The 19281-nt window shown below is 37.9% G+C and overlaps 1 protein-coding gene across 2 annotated transcripts; it reads right to left on the reverse strand.

The window, feature by feature from the left end:
• Positions 1 to 1410: 1410 nt before the first annotated feature.
• cpt1ab (carnitine palmitoyltransferase 1Ab (liver)) lies at positions 1411 to 18368 on the reverse strand. Of its 2 annotated transcripts, none has more exons than XM_060886367.1 (19): positions 18297 to 18368; positions 14378 to 14540; positions 14031 to 14173; positions 12722 to 12893; positions 12411 to 12512; positions 12004 to 12141; positions 11831 to 11908; positions 10620 to 10727; positions 9110 to 9194; positions 7750 to 7945; positions 5798 to 5986; positions 5563 to 5668; positions 4787 to 4903; positions 4393 to 4557; positions 4179 to 4313; positions 3644 to 3796; positions 3380 to 3493; positions 2678 to 2770; positions 1411 to 2604 (listed from the first exon to the last, which is right to left on the reverse strand). In XM_060886367.1, exons 2-19 carry the CDS (start codon positions 14516 to 14518, stop codon positions 2518 to 2520), a joined length of 2322 nt encoding a protein of 773 aa, XP_060742350.1. In that variant the 5' UTR covers positions 14519 to 14540; positions 18297 to 18368; the 3' UTR covers positions 1411 to 2517. The 2 variants fall into 2 exon arrangements, with proteins under 2 accessions (XP_060742350.1, XP_060742349.1); XM_060886366.1 differs by lacking the exon at positions 9110 to 9194 and adding an exon at positions 9661 to 9748.
• Between the last annotated feature and the right edge of the window lie 913 nt (positions 18369 to 19281).

Here is a 19281-nt window from a genome sequence, read left to right on the forward strand (position 1 = left end):
AAGTACCCCAGTAGAACAACCTGGAGCACTTTCCAGCACCCCTTCCAGAGACACCAAGAAGGTCGGGTACTCTACACTGCCATTTGGCCCATAAGCACAAATAACAGTGAGAGACCTATCCCCGACCCGAAGGCGCAGGGAAATGACCCTCTCGTTCACCTGGGTGAACTCCAACACATGGTTGCTGAGCTGGGGGGCTATGAGCAAACCCACACCAGCCCGCCGCCTCTCACCGCGGGCAACTCCAGAGTAGTAGAGTCCAGCCTCTCTCAAGGAGTGGGGTTCCAGAGCCCAAGCTGTGCGTGGAGGCAAGCCCAACTATCTCTAGTCTGTATCTCTCAACCTCCCGCACCAGCTCAGGCTCCTTCCCCCCCAGTGAGGTGACATTCCACGTCCCTAGAGCCAGATTCCGTGTCCGGGGATTGGGTCCCTGCCGTATTTGCTGATATGGTGAGCTTTACTGCTAGAATACATTTACTTAGCATCCAGTTTCAGTCCTAGTAACAGTAAGAGGTAAGGCTGTAAGAGAACACCTAAGAGAATCTTCAGGCCAGTTTCTCAGTAACATGACAAGCTGCATTCTCTGTCTTATTTCAATATGTGGAATAAAAGAGTGGGAAAGAACGACTAGTTATGGCCGAGCTGTTATACTGTAAAAAAAAAATTAACTAACATTGGTTGGTGAATGTTCCACAACATAAAAATATAATAAATAAAACTTTCACTTTGAGATATACTGTTAGTGATAAATAATCACCAGGACAACAACATGCTCCCTAAGGATTTACATGGCATAATAAATGTCATGTCACAGATGGAGGCAGAGCAAAAGGTTACAAAAAAGTAAGGTGAACGACAAGGTTGTTTTTATTTTTATTTAAAACATAAGTCTATATATCAATGAGATTGTTTAAACAGTAAAAACAATAAAATAAAATAAAAATGAACATGCTTATTAATGTGCTTTAAATGAGCTTTAAAATATTAAAATGTGAAGAAGGCACATAAAAAAAATCTTCAAATGAAGAGCTGATTTTTATGGACTATGTGTATTTTCCAACACTAAGAATTAACTACACTAATGTCCTGAAATCTTGATTGTACTGACACTGGAGACATTATTCCATAATGTTTAATGTATTTCAGCTTTAAGCTTTACAACAACATCATCGTTTCTTTTCTAATGTACTTCAAAATGTTTATTATTATTATTATTATTATCATTATTATTACACACAATATATTAAATAGAATTTAAAAGATTTATGCATGCAATTTATTTACATTCAGTTTTGGGAATAAATATATAGATGTAATAGACTTGAATGGACATTTATTTAGGATTTGCAAATTCCTCCAGTGATCTCCATTTTTTCTTCTAACATGGTTAACCATAATGGGAAGCCTTAATGTGTTGTTCTAAAATATTGGAAGGTTCTTTATTTAACAGTGACATTTTGTATTATTCTTGGATAACAGCTGCTTCTGTAGAGAATATCTTATAAATACATCAGTTACAACATACAACGTTTCAGTGTCACAATTTCCAATCCAACTAATCAAGCAATGCAAATCAGAAGAGACTCTAGGGTATAACCGTTTAATGGAGAAAAGACTAAATAGATAAAATATCATATGGTTTCTGACTGAACAACATATATTTCTTTTATCTGTTGTTCGTAGACTTTTGTCTAAATAGAGCTGCAGTAACCTCACGAGAACACCTGGAGACGTTTTTTAACGGCTGACAAAGCAGATATATGTTTACTGTTAGTATTCAGAGCAACATAATGCTACTTGATGTAGATTACAGTCACTATTTAAAATTCGGTATCAGAAACACTTTATTGCCTATGAATTCGACTCACAGGAATTGGATTGAACACATATAGAAATCTAGAGCCATTTAGAATTCTTGAAAAAATTTGAAACCGGTGGAACTGAAAAAAAAAAATTACTTCCATAAGAAAACTCATGCCAGTTAAATATATTTAAAATAATTTAATTCAAGTAAATGCTCATAGCATAAGTTCTCTAATGCTACCCCCTAGTGGCTGTCCTGCACCTAGCCATTACCACATGAACACCCAAGTTCAGAAGTGCAAGTAGAATGAATGCTTAAAAAAAAAAACATTGCATTGAATTTGCTTTGCATTGACACAGCACATAAATGCAGTGGTTAGTTTCCCCCCAAGGTTTTGGAGTTGCAACTGCTATTCAAGTTTGATATAAAATAAGAGATGTGGGCTCTGCAATCTGAGAAATTCAGAATGTTGAATAGAGGACAAAAAGATGCAGCACTCCATTGTCCCTTTCAATGTACAAAGTCCCTTTCAATGTACAAACTTAAAACCTAAAACAACATGAATAAACTTCCTCTTTAGCATTATTTATGATATTTATCATTCTCTTTTTTTGGTTAATCAATCATAAATTACAAACTAACAATACAATTACAATCTTCTAGCAAACAAAGCATTTCACTGAAACTTTTATGCACGGAGACAGAAGTACAGTTCACTTGACAGTCTTCTTGTCCAAATCGAAGAGAGCAAGGATGTCGAGCATGGCCTGCTTTATGTGGCTGCCAAAGCGGTGAGAGTCCTATGAAGACAGAGAGTCAGTGAATGCTGCAAATTTAACATGCACTCAGCAAATAAAAAAGTATAATACTCACAGTCTCTAGACTGGAATGCTTGCTAGATATGTGAAAGTTGATGAGGTCTTCTCCAAGAATGATATACGATACACCATAACCATCATCTGCCACCTATAATGAGAAAACAGTCCAACAAATTTCCCACAGGAGCTGTCTAATTGCATGCTTTTACTCGGAACACTTTATGTTGATCATGTCATGAATATTAATCATCTATTTTTATTCATTAATCACATAATAAATATACAGTGGCACTGAAAGAAAGGATGTCAAGAAACCTTAAATCACAAATCATAGATCTTAATGTCATCATGTTTTACATTGAAGTCGACACAAAGCATAATATAACCATTACCACGAGCAAAACATGAATTTGCTTTTCTGATAAGTGAACTTTATTCATATTTGCTGAATAAATATTGAACGATAAAAGATTCTACACCATAAATGCTGGCACTTCTGCTTTGTTTGCAATATACCATGGGTTCAGAAAACTCACTTTAAAGATGTTGTGTTGGAAGTAGAAGATAGGTCTTTTTAAATGTTACCCTCTGTATATTAATTATATATATTTATATTTATATTTTATAGATATTTAGTTAGAAGATCTTTAAATAAAATGTTTTAACCTCTATGTTGTAAGAACTGGAACTTATCCTTCCAAATACCAGATTGAAATGTACTTAGTTGTAATCTACTGCTATGTGCATGTGGACATACCGGGCCAAAGCCACCTCCACTGGTGACATACTCTGGGTGCTTCTTCAAATCAAAGAGCTCGATCTGCTGTAGTGGAGTTTGACTAGTGGACAGTCTCCAGGGCTCAGACAGCACCTACGCACATACAAAGGACAAGAACTATTTCAGTCTATGTGTTTGAAGACAATGTGCTTTGTAGCATTTCTATCATTTTGTCTTGTAAACTATCTAACATCAGCAGTATAATTGCCTGTTTATAGAAGGTTCATGGCCATGGGCTCTCACCTCTTTGAGGAAGGCTGAGTCATCTCCCAGGTACTTGGACACCACATAGAGGCAGAAAATATGGCGATCGATGCCTTTGCCAGTCATGGCCATTCTATAGAGTTCCTGGTGCTTTTCTGCTGCCAGCTTCAGTAGTCGCAACTTCTCCTCTCTCTGAATGAAGAGAATAAGTGTTTTATACAGAAAGAATAACACACACTTACTACAGTGTAATAACGAATGACGAAAGATTGGTGTTAATTGGTGCAATGGGACAGTGCATGGTTAGATTTGTTTAAGCTGGCAGGAAGACAAAAAAAAATATTTTGGAGAAAGACCAGCTGATCACTGAATGTGTTGAACTGTCGCCACATGACTGACTGATAATTCTGAGAATGAGCAGGTATACAGATGTTCCTATTAAAGTGGATGGTGAGGTGTTTAATTGTTCACAGTTTGTCAGCATCATCCTCTACCATCAAGGAAGCAGCACAATTATAAATATAACATTAATAAAAATGTATATAACAATGAAAGGATGAGCGGTTGGTCTTACCGTCTGTTTTTCATCCATCATGGTACGAACAAAATCACAAGTCTGCATGGTGCAGGAGCGAACGGTTTCAGTGCGGCCTTCACGGAACAGTCGCGTCATAGAGGCCTCATATGTCAGGCAGAACTTTTTCTTATCCTGAGGTAAGGAAAGATCATGTCACTTGACGTACAGAATCTGAACCGAGAGTGCTACGAATAGAGGTTAATGTTGTTACCCGGAAGTGAGCGAGCTGGAGTGCGATCTGAATAAAGCCGTCTGGGCTGGTCTTACACTTCTTGATTAAACCTTTGCCAAAGTTTTTGAAGGGGAAGATGTGCATGTCTACATCATCTGCTAAGGCATTAGCCACTTTCAGAGAGCTGCTGATCACAGACTGACACTGGAGAGAAGAGAACAGGAGATAAACAAAATACCTAAACAAATGACCCACCCTGTCTGAATAACTAGACAGAACAAGCAGTTAAAGAAAGAATGCAAATAAGCACATTTATCTTGTCTGAATGTCAGGAGTAAATTAACTTAATCATGAGAATGAAAGTTCTAGAGTTGAAATATTAATAGTTAAAATAAAAACATATACAGGTGCTGAAAAGTGAGGTGCTATATACCTCCTCTGGAATATCCCACTGGAGGCGCAGGGGTCCAGGGAGACTGGGATGTGGTTTGCCGCGGCAATGGCCATCTTCAGTGTAGCCAAGCGTTATAGGATCCATAGACAACACATGCTGCAGACAAATATACACACCAACCATTAATCAACTAGATGAATCACTATTTCTTTTAATTTTTTAACATTTAACGTTGTTTCTATTCTATCTGAATGTTGATGATAACATGTTTCAACAAATCGCTGTTTTTTCTTTTTTTTTGTAGTTGTAGGTTAACAAACCTAAACCTTTTGTTTCAAAGAACAATAAAATTCCTTATTTACAATTTATAACATTTTACATTGCTAACTAACACCTCAGCACATGCTGCATAATCCCACTGTACCACAAGCATGTATTGAGCTGATGGTAAAATGATATTTTGTAGGCTAATTAATCAGAATTACTAACATTAAAGTATGTGGAAATGCTGATGCAAATAAATCTCAGTGCTGACTATAATGCTAATGCTATAAGCACAATATACTGTGAAAAGATTGATTTAAAAAATAAAGACAAATCAAATCTTTCATGTGCAATGTGAGGACAGAAAATCTTACATTAATGCCAAACATTGCCCATTAAACCATATAACATTGACTTAATACCATTCATTCTCTATAATATAATACAGTATAATATAATATAATATAATATAATATCATATAATATCATATATCAGTCTATCAGCCTGGAATAACACATAAAATTTGTCTAAGGGTGATTATGAAAGTCACCTCCCACAGGTGGCCCACAATGGGGGCATCAGCCCAGGTATGCTCAGCATTCAGACCCATTGTGCCATTCTTAAATACGATCAGGTTAAAGGACTTGTCAAACCATCTGCAGAGGAAAAGACATTATATTTGCATTTCATCTTCATCTACAACACCCACTCTTCAGACTTGAGTCTCAATAACAACATTAGGACAAAAAAATCACTTCTTGATGAGAATTTAGTGATATCCCAACCTGTCGTAGCATTTTCCATGAAGCAGAGATTTAGCATAGCTGTCCAGGGACTGCACAGGGTTATCAGGCTCGTAACACTGCTCTGTGTCGTCCAGCGTGACAAAGAATGCAGCTCTCTCCACTGTGTCCAGAGACTTCCTGTTCTTCCCTGTGCTGAAAAACTCAGTGCGTGCCTTTGCCCATGGGACTCTGAAAGAAAGAGAAAGCAAGAAAATTATTATATTCGTAATAAAAATACATAAATGACAACCCTTTAGTGTCATCACTTGGAGATGCGCACTGCAACACGTGGACACAACATACACAGGTCTGCTGTAAATAGAGAAAAACTTGAAGAACATGGTGGTGTCTTTGATTTGATGTTGCCATGGTCGGTCTTGCGCACATCACTGAACATTTAATGGCTTCAGCAAGAAGTTATTTTATGGTAAATCTATAATTAATTCAGAAATTATGCTGATGTTCATGCTTCTCTCTCTGGCTCTCAACGAAGGCGGTCGCATTTTCTCTCCCTCTCCTCCCCTCTACTTTCCCTGCTTTGCTTCTTTCGTCTCGTCTACTGTCTTATACTTTGAGAGACTCTCTTCGCACTGCTCTCCAAACTAAAATATCATGGATTTGATAAACTGGTCTCTCAACGCAATTGACGAGAAGCTTGGGTTCGGGGGAACCTGACTGCCCTGCCGGGACGTTTTTCCGTGGAGGACATTGAAGATATCTACCTATTCGGATCCATGATAACAGGAGTTCTGCTGATTGGATTAGGCATTGCCCTGGGTTATCGAGAGAATCAGAAAACGGTAACAGCTGTACAAAATCTCACAAAGCTGCCCGTCATGATCGATGCAGTGGGCAGAGCGGTCAGCACTGATAATAACAAGGACTAATAACAGCAATATGGATAACATCACAATGAAGCTCACTGCTTTGGATACTGTTTTGGTTAACATCACGGAGAAGCTCACTGCTTTGTAAAGAAAAATGGATCGATATGGAGACGAGAATGGACTAAGAGAGTAGTCATGTAAATTGGAATGCGTCTACTCGCCCCAAGACCAAACAATCCCAATCTTATCTGCTTTCGGCTCCCCTCAACCAGCACTGGCCTCGGCCAAGGCCGCTGTTGGAACAACAATTCCCCTGGAAGAGCACTGCAGCGAGATGCTCTTGCGTTCCTTCCTCCACTTCTACAGACACCTGCTGATTGTTGACTCTCTTTGGGACCTAATCAAGGTTGTCTCCATGGCAATTTGCTGTGTATCGCTATGACAATCTTGCGGACTGAGGCACCAAGATTTGATGCCGGGAGCAACGACTCTCCAGGCCTACACTTACATACATACACACACACACACATATAAAGATATGCACTCACCCCCCACCCCCATCCCACGCCTTCGCCGCTTTGTACCGCCAGTCTGAGGTGTTTTTTTCCTGTTCCCACACTGTACTCCCCACCGGAGCATAGTCTGGGGGTTGTGTTTTTTTTCTCCTCCCTTCCCTCATGTTATGCTGTATTTCTTTTCAATCCCCTGTCTTCCTGTCCTGTCCCTCCCTTGTCATATTGTATGTATTGTATGTATGGGCAGGTTGATGGCTTATTTCGCTGGTACCTGTGACCAGTGACAATAAAGGCTACTACTACTACTACTACTACTACTACTACTATACTTTTAAGTTACTCAAAAGCTGGTTACATAATTCCACTGACCATAGGAAGGAAAATATTCAATCACACTCTCAGTTTTATGTTTCCACTGTTGCCTTTGACTTGCTCATTAAGAATAAATTAAAATTTTAAACTTCATTTTTATTCGGAATTTTTATATTCCTGTAAAACTGCTTTGATACAATATCCATTAATCTTGCTTAATAATAACATAAAATAGCTTCTATATTTAAGCAAAACAATGATGAGAACCAGTAGCCATCATCATGCGTGCCTGCCTCACCTGTCTCCTGCGGTAAGTGCAGCCAGCCTCTCCTCTCCAGGCTGAGGCATGGAGGTATCTGCCAGAATCCTCTCCATCTGTTGCTCAATCTCCCTGGGCAACAGCAAACGGCCATCGTAAAACATCCACACCTTGAAAAAGCGTCCCTTGTGGTAAACCACAATGTGCTTGCTCTCGTTCACGTGCTTGATGAAATCTGCATGCGGAGATATATGGATCAGTGTGGAGTTCTTAAAGCAGTGTGAATCCAGCATCAAATACACTTATTAACTACCAAAGGAAAGGACTGCATTTAACTACTGCAATTTAAAATGACTAGAAAACTACTATACGTTATTGGAACGTGACAAGTGTTTAAGTTTGAATGTGAAACATATGGACGAGGTTTATTATAACTTTTTTTAATAATTTGAGAATGTTGTTAAATTATATATTTTCAATTTTAGATATTTTATATTGTTTTATTATGTGAGAAATAGAGTGTATATTCTTAATCGATTAGACTTGGGTCCATCTCAATGTAGCTATTCAACAATAATCAAAGCCTGCCATTTACAGTGTGAAGAAATCACACCAAGGTGACTGTTTTTACTTCTATGACTTTCATAATTCCTCCTTAACCAACATGATCTTTGTCAAAGTCAAGCTTAAAGTTTTGTCTTCATTTGTTTGTCAGAGTTCAGCTACACACATACAGTATAAAATAATAATGATCTGGTTTGTGCATTAAAATCATTTTATATTTAAGATAACATTTAATAATTGGCAAATTAATATTAACATCTAATTTATAGCAACTCTGTCAATTGTTCAGCAGCAAGTGTGTTAATATATTTCATGCAAGTATTAGTTTAAGCCGATTCAAGTTCAATTTAATGGTTAGGTGATGTTCATTAAAAGAAAAAGAAAAAACAGGCTAAAAGAAACCCGAGGATTTCCTTTAGCAGTAGTAAAAACATTAAAAGAATCATCATGCCTGCATCCTGCTTTTGTAAAACGTCTGCTTGTCTTCCACTAATATTAATCACTTCAAATTATGAACATTTTAGAACAGTATTTTAAACAGTATTTTAATTGTCATAGGTCCTAAACTACGGCAAATTACACGAACCCAATTATATCAATTCATGATTCATTTGTATCAAATTCTACATTCCCACATTCCCTAAACTCATGACTCAACTCAACTTCCAATACTGGAAGAAAATCACCCACAGATTAAACACACATGGATCACAAGATCACAGCAGTACAGGTACATGCATTATAATCCAGACCCACATGCACTGTTTGATGAAATGGCAGATTATTTCAGACTGGAAATTAAGAGGCACAAGCTAAGGACAGAAGAGAGCTCTACCTTCTTCTACACCTGGGACTCGAGTTGTGTTGAACATACGTTCATACTGTGATGAGCACATAGGAATAGTGTTCTGAACCATGAGCTGTAAAGCAAGAGGGAGAGTTAGACACTAACATATGGCACAGAGGAAAGCCCAAAGCCCAGCTCAACCACAGAGCCACTTGGAGAGAATGAAAGGATAAGTGATTAAAATAAAAGGAAAAAATAATAGAGGAAAATGGCTGGAGGATCGAGGTTCACGTGGGAGGAAATGAGAAGCGCATTCAGGATTATGGAGACGTAGCCTCAAGTCACCAGCATGACACTTTGTCACTTTCTTACAAATTTGTTAGAATTTCAAGACTATGAATCACAGCATGTCTTTCATTTTAAAAGGAGGATGTTATTCTTCTATGTAGACAAATAAAAGAATGCATATCTCTTACGAGTACAAACGCAATTGCCAAATACTAAAATGTGCTTACTGCTAGTGACAAGAGGTGGCATGTTATCGGTCGGTCTGTTAGAGGGGATTTTAAGCACTGGTGGTAGATGGCCCTAATTCTTACCTGTCTCCAGGCCTGGGATGCGAGACGTGTTAAACATCCGCTCCCACTGTGCCGAACACAACGGCACTCTGTTCTCCAGCAAGTAAACCTGTGCATGTTTATAGCATCCAATAGCAAGGAACAAAACAGAGCACTGTTTAGGGGAGGGCTTTTTAATAATCATGCACATTCAAGGATAGTGAATAGTGAAGAAAGTCTGAGGGGTGGAGAGGAGAGGAGAGGAGAGAGAGAGAGAGAGAGAGAGAGAGAGAGAGAGAGAGAGAGAGAGAGAGAGAGAGAGAGAGAGAGAGAGATGTACAAAGACGTACAGAGTGTAAAGAGCAAAGAGAGAAGAGAGAGTGATTAGGAGAATGATAGATAAATAAAAGAGAGAGAATGATAAGAGTAACAGACAAAGCAAGGGTGACTGAATGTGAAAGAGAGATATACTGTAGAGGGTGAGAGAATACAGAATGAGATAGAGATAGATACAGGAAAAGAATAAAGACTGTGATTGACAGAGAAGGTAAAGAAGAGACAGTATAAAAAAAATGAGGAAGGCAGAGAAAGAGTTTTGTTGAACAAGAATGACATAATTTAGTCAAGTAAGTTTCATACTTGTGCTACACCTCAAAATCCTCACTGTATAACTACAAACATGTACTGTGAGCTGCATTCGCTGTAAATAATGAATGCTTCATAATACTTACTCAATAACATGCTTTATGATAGCTAACTTAATACTACCTTTGGACGTTAAGGAACTAAGTTCCTGATCGGAGCCTATGCATTCTATTAACAAGAATTTAGTTCTGCAAAATAACAGATACTGTAACTGTAAAAATGTGGAACTATCCAGAGTTCTCTATTCACTATTTAGCAAGCAGTATGTGTGTGAAGTAGATAAGATCTCTAGGTTCTAACTAAGTACTGCTTAAAAGGTCTGTGTGACAAGGAAGTGAGTTTAATAAAAGACTCACAGGTTTGATCTGAGCACGGTCCAGTTTCCTCCTGTAAAGCATGATGGAGTGGATGGCATTCCCTGCTCTGGCAACTTGCAAATGAGTAGGGAATACGTACAGAAAGTCCTGCAGGTGTACATTAAGAAAATCCATTATTCTGCTCATTTATTTTGAAGCAATTACATGCCAAATTTGTTTATTTATGTTTGTATTAGCCTGTCCTTTATTTTAAAGACAAAGCACCAGATGTTTAATTTTTGTCTCTTGTAGCCTCACAACTGCTGCTATTCTCTTCCACCTCACCTTTTCTCATTCATCACTCATATCTGATAAGACATTATATTTATCTGTCAGCTGGCCCAAACATCCTACTACAAGAAATGAATAGCTACCTGTGAATTTGTTGTCTGCCAGTGTGAAAACAGAACAACTAGCCAAAATCTAATGTTAATTTCAGACAATTTACATATTAGATGCATACACATTTACATTCATAAAATATATTTTTATCTGATTTAAAACAATGTAAAGACCGGCCTCAAGGTCAAGTATTTAAATTTAGAAAACTCCTTGAGACGCTTTGAAACCTGTGTTCTAACAACTGTCTGATGGATTTGTCCGAACACAGATCATCATGTTTTACACAAGCTTGTGTAGTCCATGCCTTTGTCATTAGCACAAGGGGGGCATAACAAAGAAGTTATAATATTCATTTATATATATCTCTAAGATCCCTGACTTGTACCCTAGTATCCCGGATAGGCTCCAGGTTCCCCATGACCCTGTGTAGAAGCGCTACGGATGATGGATGGACAGACAGACAGATATAACTCTAAGGTTCTATTTTTCACTCGATTTTGCTAATATAATTTGTAATGACAAATGTTATGTTATATTAAAAAAGTATGACTAATACAAGCATTTCCACTGTTGGCTTCAGACGTTTTGGATCCCACTGTATATTTTCAAACTCTATAGTTTATATAAGCTTATAAACAAACCTAAATTATACCACTAGAGAGAAGACAAACTTACTAACCATGCTGAAAATAGGCCTACTAAAATCAACTGTAAACAACAGTGTCATGGATATAGTAATGAGGCCCTAAGGAGCAATGATGAAACCTCTCTCTCTCTATCTCTCTCTTTCTCATATGCTGCCATTAGACTGTAAGACTGTTTACACAAAATAGGTAAACTGTATTCAAGGGAAAAACTACAATGTTTACCATTGCATAGTAGTTGCTGTTGACCATGATGGGTCCACGTCCCCTCAGGTAAACATAATCCTCCCACCAGTCACTGACCTGCCATAACACATTAATAACAGGATCTAAACAGGAATTCAATGTCATATCACACTAAGCTCAAAAGTAGCCATTGCAAGTTAGTGACAACTTACATAATTTGAGGCCCAAAAGGCCTTGAGCTTCAGGTACCACTGGAGTTTGGGCCCCAAGTTGCTCTGAAAGTCCTTTGCCAGTGCTTCCATACGTTTGTACTGTTCATCATCCATTAGAGGACGCACTGATTCAAGGTACTAAACAAAAAGAGATATATAGAAAAATCTTTTAATTCTAGTAACTTTTCTGATGGAACAATGTGCTGAAGCTTCAATGTGTTTTGGACCAGATCACCTAGAGAAGCTTAAGTCTTAACTTACTTTAATAAGTAATAATAAAGAGTAAGTAAAGAGTAATAAGTACAATATAAGGAAACAATGTTTTACTTACTGATATCTAATAATACACTCACACTCTTTCTGTACTGTTTTAAACTGTTTCTGGCATAAGAAATGTCAAGACTCACTCTTTTCACTGTGTGCTCCACAGGGGGCACCGGTAGCCGTGGCAATGAGCTCTGGAAACTATACAGCATTGGCTTAGGTCCAGAGAACAATTTCACCAGTGCCTGCAGTGATAACAGGCATTAAACAATTGGAATGGAAATACAACATGCCATAAAACAAGTTCTGAAGGACAAATACAGTACATAGCTTTTCCAGATGCACACTACATGCAAGTGTTTCAAGAGCAAGGTCACAACACTAGAAAAACATGTTCAGTGGACACAAAATTGTTTTGTTAAAGCACTTAGTGAGTGAGGCTAAATGAACTCACTAGCCAAATTTTGGTTCTTATGGACATGGTCCCATGGCGATTGTACATCCAGCCATGCCAGGACAGCAGAGATTTCAGCATGTTCCTCATAAAAAAGATGATGGCGGTCCAAACTCCTGTCCCAACCAGCATTCCACCAACGATTTGCTGGGTGTCCTCTGTTATGTATTTACTGCAGAGAAACAGGACTGTTTACACATGAGGTCTCTCCACAGTTTCAGACCTGCAGGTGGTGATCGACCTTTTGAGACTGCTTACAGGGAGAAAGCTTTGATCCTTTTTAATTTCACATAATAGCACAATTCATCTCAAGATTTCTATCTTCATAGCGCTTATTTAATACATATATAAACAGGATGAGCCTTTGGGTTTTACTTTGTTTTGTAAAGGAAATGTGTTTAGGTCATCAAAGCAGAACAGTCCCTTCTCTATCTGAACATTGTCAAGCTTTTACCTGCTTGCTCTCATGTTCCATCCTAGCAATTAGTGAAACTCTCAATATCCACAAAGATACACAAAATTCATGATCTCTAAGAGTATAAACATATAAATGGTGAAATTTAAAACTTGCTCCCTCAAGCAGTAATACAAATGTCGTTTTTAATGTAGCTCCAAAATCAACTTTTTTCTTTTTTCTTTCAGAATTTCTTGAGATGTTCTGGGTAGCTTTTACCTATTCCATATGTATTCCATATAAAAATCAGTGCTATGTATTCAGTGCTAACAAACTACAAACTGAACAATAACACATGCAGAACCAATAAGCTCAAACCCTTTCAAGGTCTGAATGCACCCACAGTATTTATACCTGCTCATAAGCTGTCAGACAGAAAAATCAACTGGTTACAATTAATTTAATTAAATACAATTAAATTTGTATTTAGAGCAGGCATCTATTTAAAACAGGAGTTATGTGAAATTCCCACCATTTTAAATTAACCAAGCAAAGCTACATAGCTAGTTCATCATACAGGAGCATCTGTTTAGTCATATTTTGTACAATTTTTAACAGATGAGTGTCATTAGAGATTTTAAGCAATCATCTCTGGATGTTACCAAATCAATTAGATGGGTTTTTTTTTATCCTCTGTTAAGAAATCTTTACGTGTTTCCTACTCATTCAGCAGTGCTCTGTCCTTACTAATCTGATGATGTTTTACTGAGCAACTGTTCAGTAAATGGACAGCTAAGATGGGCTTAGTTACAGCTCTACATGCAATACATATGACGTTAATACATGTTGATGCCCAGTCATAAATAACTACGAGTTATACACATTATGACCAATGAGTGTATTTCAATTACTCACCAGACTGGCAAATGAGGGGCCAGTTTAGCGACGACTCCTAAACTTGGATCTATATTAGCATACTTTGTGAAAATCAAATAACCCCCAACCACACCTAGGAGCCCAGTAGGACTTCCAGGATAAACTCCAGTCATAATACCATTCTGTGGAAAGACATGATCATGAACATTACTTACAGCCATAATAGTATCACAATTTCCCCTCAAAACAAATGTAATGGTTGATTTAATGCCATGATAATATCAATTGGCTATAAAATTCTGGCCGTTCCTAATAGGTCAAATAAAGCAATAAGCATTGTAATCCAACATTCCCTTTTATCAGAGGAGAATCTTTTTTGAAAATACCTTGAACCTAATGAACCTCTTTTTCCAGGAGTGTAAGGCAGAAAGATAGATCTGCCGTAAGGCTTCATGACACAGTTGCAGGTCAATGCCATCTGGAGTAACAGTGAACTGAAAGGCCACCGCCTGGTGAGCTTCTGCCATGCTGCTGCCGAAAACTCACTATCTGAGATAAAGAAAGCATCTGCAATTAATTCACTTACACATATTGATAAGACTTTTGCTTACTCATCCTGTGATTTGAAAATCACGATCTGTAAAATGAAACAATTAGCATCAGCATCAGTACATTGCTTTTAGTGATAGTTACAATTTTAATGAAGTAGAAACTAATTTGTTCTTGAGTTTGAAATGCAAAAACATAAATCCTTATACTACCCAAAAATAAAAAGCCTATCATACCTAAATACAATATCCTCTTATATTGTCACAGTAACAAAATGATTATACTTTACATATGCATACTTTAATGCATACTATTTTCCAGCTGCGTTGTTAACTTTACTGGCTATACAAATGCATAGCATTAACAATCAGCTACTGTATCATTTACTATTTTCCCATAAAAGTGCAAACATATAAACGCTTAACCTGTCCACTAAAATAAAATTATCACAACTAAATACATTATTTCCCTCTTATAGTGTAACCTCTGGCTCCTTCACCCTCTATACACTTTCATATGTTCTTACTCTGTCTCTTCTGAGTGGCTGTAGCTCCTTACGTTTCGTGTATTTTAGCTGCTCTATGACATATGTGAACACGTTTCCTGCCAATTACAGTACCACCCAAGACCCTGACACTGCATGGACAGAATTCCTATTTCAGGACATAGAATGGCATAGGCATGGTTTTTAACAGGGAAACAATCACTGTCAGGCTGATGGGGTGTGGTTTGATGCAAAGCAGATTCACTTTAGCAGTTTCCAGTAATAACATTTCCCAAAGTGTTTTAGGTGTGTACCTACACATATGTACATTTTAGCAGTTTTGTCTCATTGAAAAGAGACAAATTTCTTTTTCGTTTACAGCATTTGGCAGACCCCCTTATTCAGAGCGACTAATTTTTCTCATTTTATACAACTGAGCAATTGAGGGTTAAAGGCCTTGCTCAGGGGCCCAGTGGACCTGGGATTTAAACTGACAACCTTGTGATTGGTAGTCCAACAGCTAGGATAAGATTAGATCTATTTATGACTTTATGACATCTATAAACATTTAAAAAAATGTTTATATGAAAAAAAAGGCCTCTCCATTTTCCCCCTCTCCCTTGGACCAAACAAGCCACAAATTACTGCTTGTCATGTTACAGAGAAACTAGAGTTTGCAACAATTTCTATCCTGAAGATTCTTCCATTGGAGAAAACCTCTACAAAGCAGTGATACAAAAGATACCAAACATTTTTAGTGATAAATAAGTCTCTTCAATGTCTACATATTAAAAATAATATTTTAAATTCTGCTTAATCTTAGGCCTAGCTGATATGGAGTGTGCACCATACATTTATATTTACGGGCATTAGGCAGATGATATTTATCCAGAGCAATCCACAAAAGTGCTTTTACAAAAGTCACTATCGATAAATTAGTCTATAGTCTATAGCTTATTATAGATATAGCTAGAATCCTACAGATTTGATCAAGTATGGTGTATTTCTCATAATAGGCATAAACTAAATGTTTTATGACCAACAGCCTTACTGAGCTCTTGCAGGGGATGGAGTGGACTTTTGTTTCTTGCCTATTTCTAGACATTATAGAAATATAGTCCTCATTTCTCAGAATAAATTTAAAAGCTATAATAAAGGACAAAAGTTAATATTTGTGCTGTCAAATAATACAGTGACTTGGAAATTGTGCCATGTATGTTAATAAATACCTATTTATAGTCTGTGTAGTGAGTAACATATTAAGAACCTGCATCTTATCTAAGAGAGAGGTGATTGCATTGCTCAACTTCAACACCTTCTTGAGCCTTACTTGCTGTACGTGCAATGATTTTTATATACACAACTTACTAGTAGCTCTGTTTCTTCTGTGACGACTTGTCCACATATTTTCTGATCGAATTATGCCTTTTGCCCAAATAAAATATCATGATGAACAGAACCCTATCCCTCCTACCCAAGTAAATGCTTAAGCCTCATAACCCATTAATCTGTAAAAATCCATAATGATTAAACCACTATTTTATTGGCTTAAAGAACTTTTCTGTCACGCCTTATGAAATATCCAACTTGAGCAACCAGCTGCTAAAGCACAGACCATGCTGTCAAGTGGTTTTCTAGCTTCCTTATTGCTTGTATAAACCTGTAATTGTTTGATTTTCTAATTGCCTTTGGTGCATTAGTAGCAGTAATTCAGAAACTGGTTTCTTCTACCCCTTTGACCAGCTGTGTCTGTGTTTTGCCAGCTGCTCAGGCCAAAGTGATTTTTCAGCAGGGAGTTATCATAATTTGTGTCACAGCAATAATGAAAAAAACTAAGTACAAAATGAAGCAGTCTAATAATTTAGTAATATGGAGACTCTAAAAGCTAAAACTAACTAAGGATATTAAACAATGGTATTAGTCTAATATAATAGTGTGCATAACTTTTAAACTCGATGATGTTTTAAGTTGTCTTGAGATACTGTGACCAAGGAAACTGGTAGCTCTCTGTGATGTGAAAAAAACACAAGCTGCCTGTGCACATGGTACACACGGGTCTTTGTTTGAATTTATTTAACAAAGGGAAATATTACTCTGTTTAATATACACGGTGTGTGCAGTGTACCCTTTTTGGTTTTGGTTTGCACTGTGGAGTGAAATTCAGGCACCTAGCATGTGTACAATGCTCCTGTTTAGTTACACAGTCAATGATATGTCATTGGCATGAAACGCAAAGGCATCAGAAGTCGTATGAAGGACGGAGGAAGACGGCGGTGCTAGTAAAGGCACATGTTTCACCCTAAACCCCTACCCCTCCTCCCCCTGTGTGTGTGTGTGTGTGTGTGTGTGTGTGTGTGTGTGTGTGTTCCTGGGTCACGTGGCATGCCGGTGCCACTGGAAACTAGGCGAAAGTTCGCCGCGTTGCAGCAAGAGGAAACCACTCGAGCTCAGTACGGTCTGATCATGTGGGTTCTCCAAAATAGAAAGTGCTGCACAAATACGCGTCATTCACAACAACGCACGTTTATATAAATATTAAAACATTTTTGTTAGAAACTTTGACTCCAAGTTAGAATAAAAAAACCTCTCGATGTTCATGCGACACACGTGTTTTTATAGCTGTAACAAAAAGTACACGTTCAAAGGCAAAGACAGGGGACTGGCGTTAGACTGCAACCCTGTTATAACTGCGGTGGCTTTGAAAGTTAATGGGGACTCGATATTTTCTCAGAATACCTGAATACGTGGAAGTGTAATATACATCTATAACATGATTTGCAAATGACCTCTGTTTGGAATCAAGCCGGGCACCTTTACTGACCCTGTTGTGCAACATAACGCCGGTGCGCCTGTAGCCATGTTGACAAAACAATGCCAATGTCAACGCCTGCAGGAGCTGTAATCTGTAATCCCACAACAAACTGATGGAAATGCAGTAAATTAATCATCAGAAAGGTGGCACAACTGGAGCAACTGACATTCACCTATGCCATTTCCTTGACTACATAGTTAACTATTATTATTACTATTATTATTATTATTATTATTATTATTATTATTATTATAGCATGATGTCGGTGTTAAACATGTTATGCATGCATGTCAGGCTTGTAGGACAGACTATATGATTGGCTTTGCTCTGAGCCGTGCACTTTAACCCACTTTCCATACCGGTACTTGAACCTCACTACAGATTATTTTACACTTCATAGACTAGTTTAACTCTGTGCTACAGTGCCCTTGTTTTATAAGAAATTCATCGTTAATCTCACCTTGCTTGTGCTCTGCTGGAGTGTCGGTCTCAGAAGAAGGACTCTTCTGTACTTTACTCAAACACACTGATGAATGGAAGTGAAGTAGAACATGAGACCCCGCCCACTCACTACGTCACATACTTTATCTGGGAATCAGAATCAGAATGTTTATTGCCAGGTAATAGAGATGCGCGGATCAGAACAAGCGTCCCCAGAAACCATTGCTTCAAATAAATGTGAATAAACATAAACCCATTAACCTGGGACAAGATTTTCTCTGATTGAGATCTCCGCACCCAGTCGATTAGTATTAATTCTGATTGTGATATCATGATGATATGGGTAACGGATGGTTCTTTTTTAACTGCACATTCGGTGCAGTTGGAGAGATCTGATATTTATTTATTTATTTATTTATGAAACAAAAGGTTATTCTTTGGCCAGATTAAGCTACATTTTATTAATAGAATAAACACAGGCTTTACTCCCTTTCAGATTTGAGCTGGATGTCACCGTTTCTGTGAGCTTCCCAAACAGGCGCACGCACCTACACGGACACATAACTTTGCTCAGCCTGAAAAATATCTGGATGTCGGTTATTAGACCCATCTTTTCAAAATACAATCCGGAATATTGTAATGAAAATTTCCCAAAATACATAAAGTAACAATTAAGAACGTCCAGTATAACGGGGTCAGCCACAATCTTTACTGCCCACTTCAGGGTCCTGGAAGTGTACAGATCCTGAAGACGTGGCCTATAACCTCCTTGGCAGAGCAAATGACACTGCATTCTGCTCTTGTCTTTGCCAGTGGCAGCAGGGTACCAAATGGTGATGGAGGAGGTGAGTATAGACAACACTGGAGGTGTAGAGGTGCACCATCATAGCCTTTGGTAGGTTGAACTAGAGAGTTTATGTTCAACTCCCACTTGAGGTCCTGGTTGATGATGGTTCCCAGGTAGGGGAAGGAGTCCACAGTTGTGACATGTGAGTCACACAGAG

The sequence above is a fragment of the Tachysurus vachellii genome, chromosome 14, assembly GCF_030014155.1.
Source record: "Tachysurus vachellii isolate PV-2020 chromosome 14, HZAU_Pvac_v1, whole genome shotgun sequence".
Classification (NCBI taxonomy): Eukaryota; Metazoa; Chordata; class Actinopteri; order Siluriformes; family Bagridae; genus Tachysurus; species Tachysurus vachellii.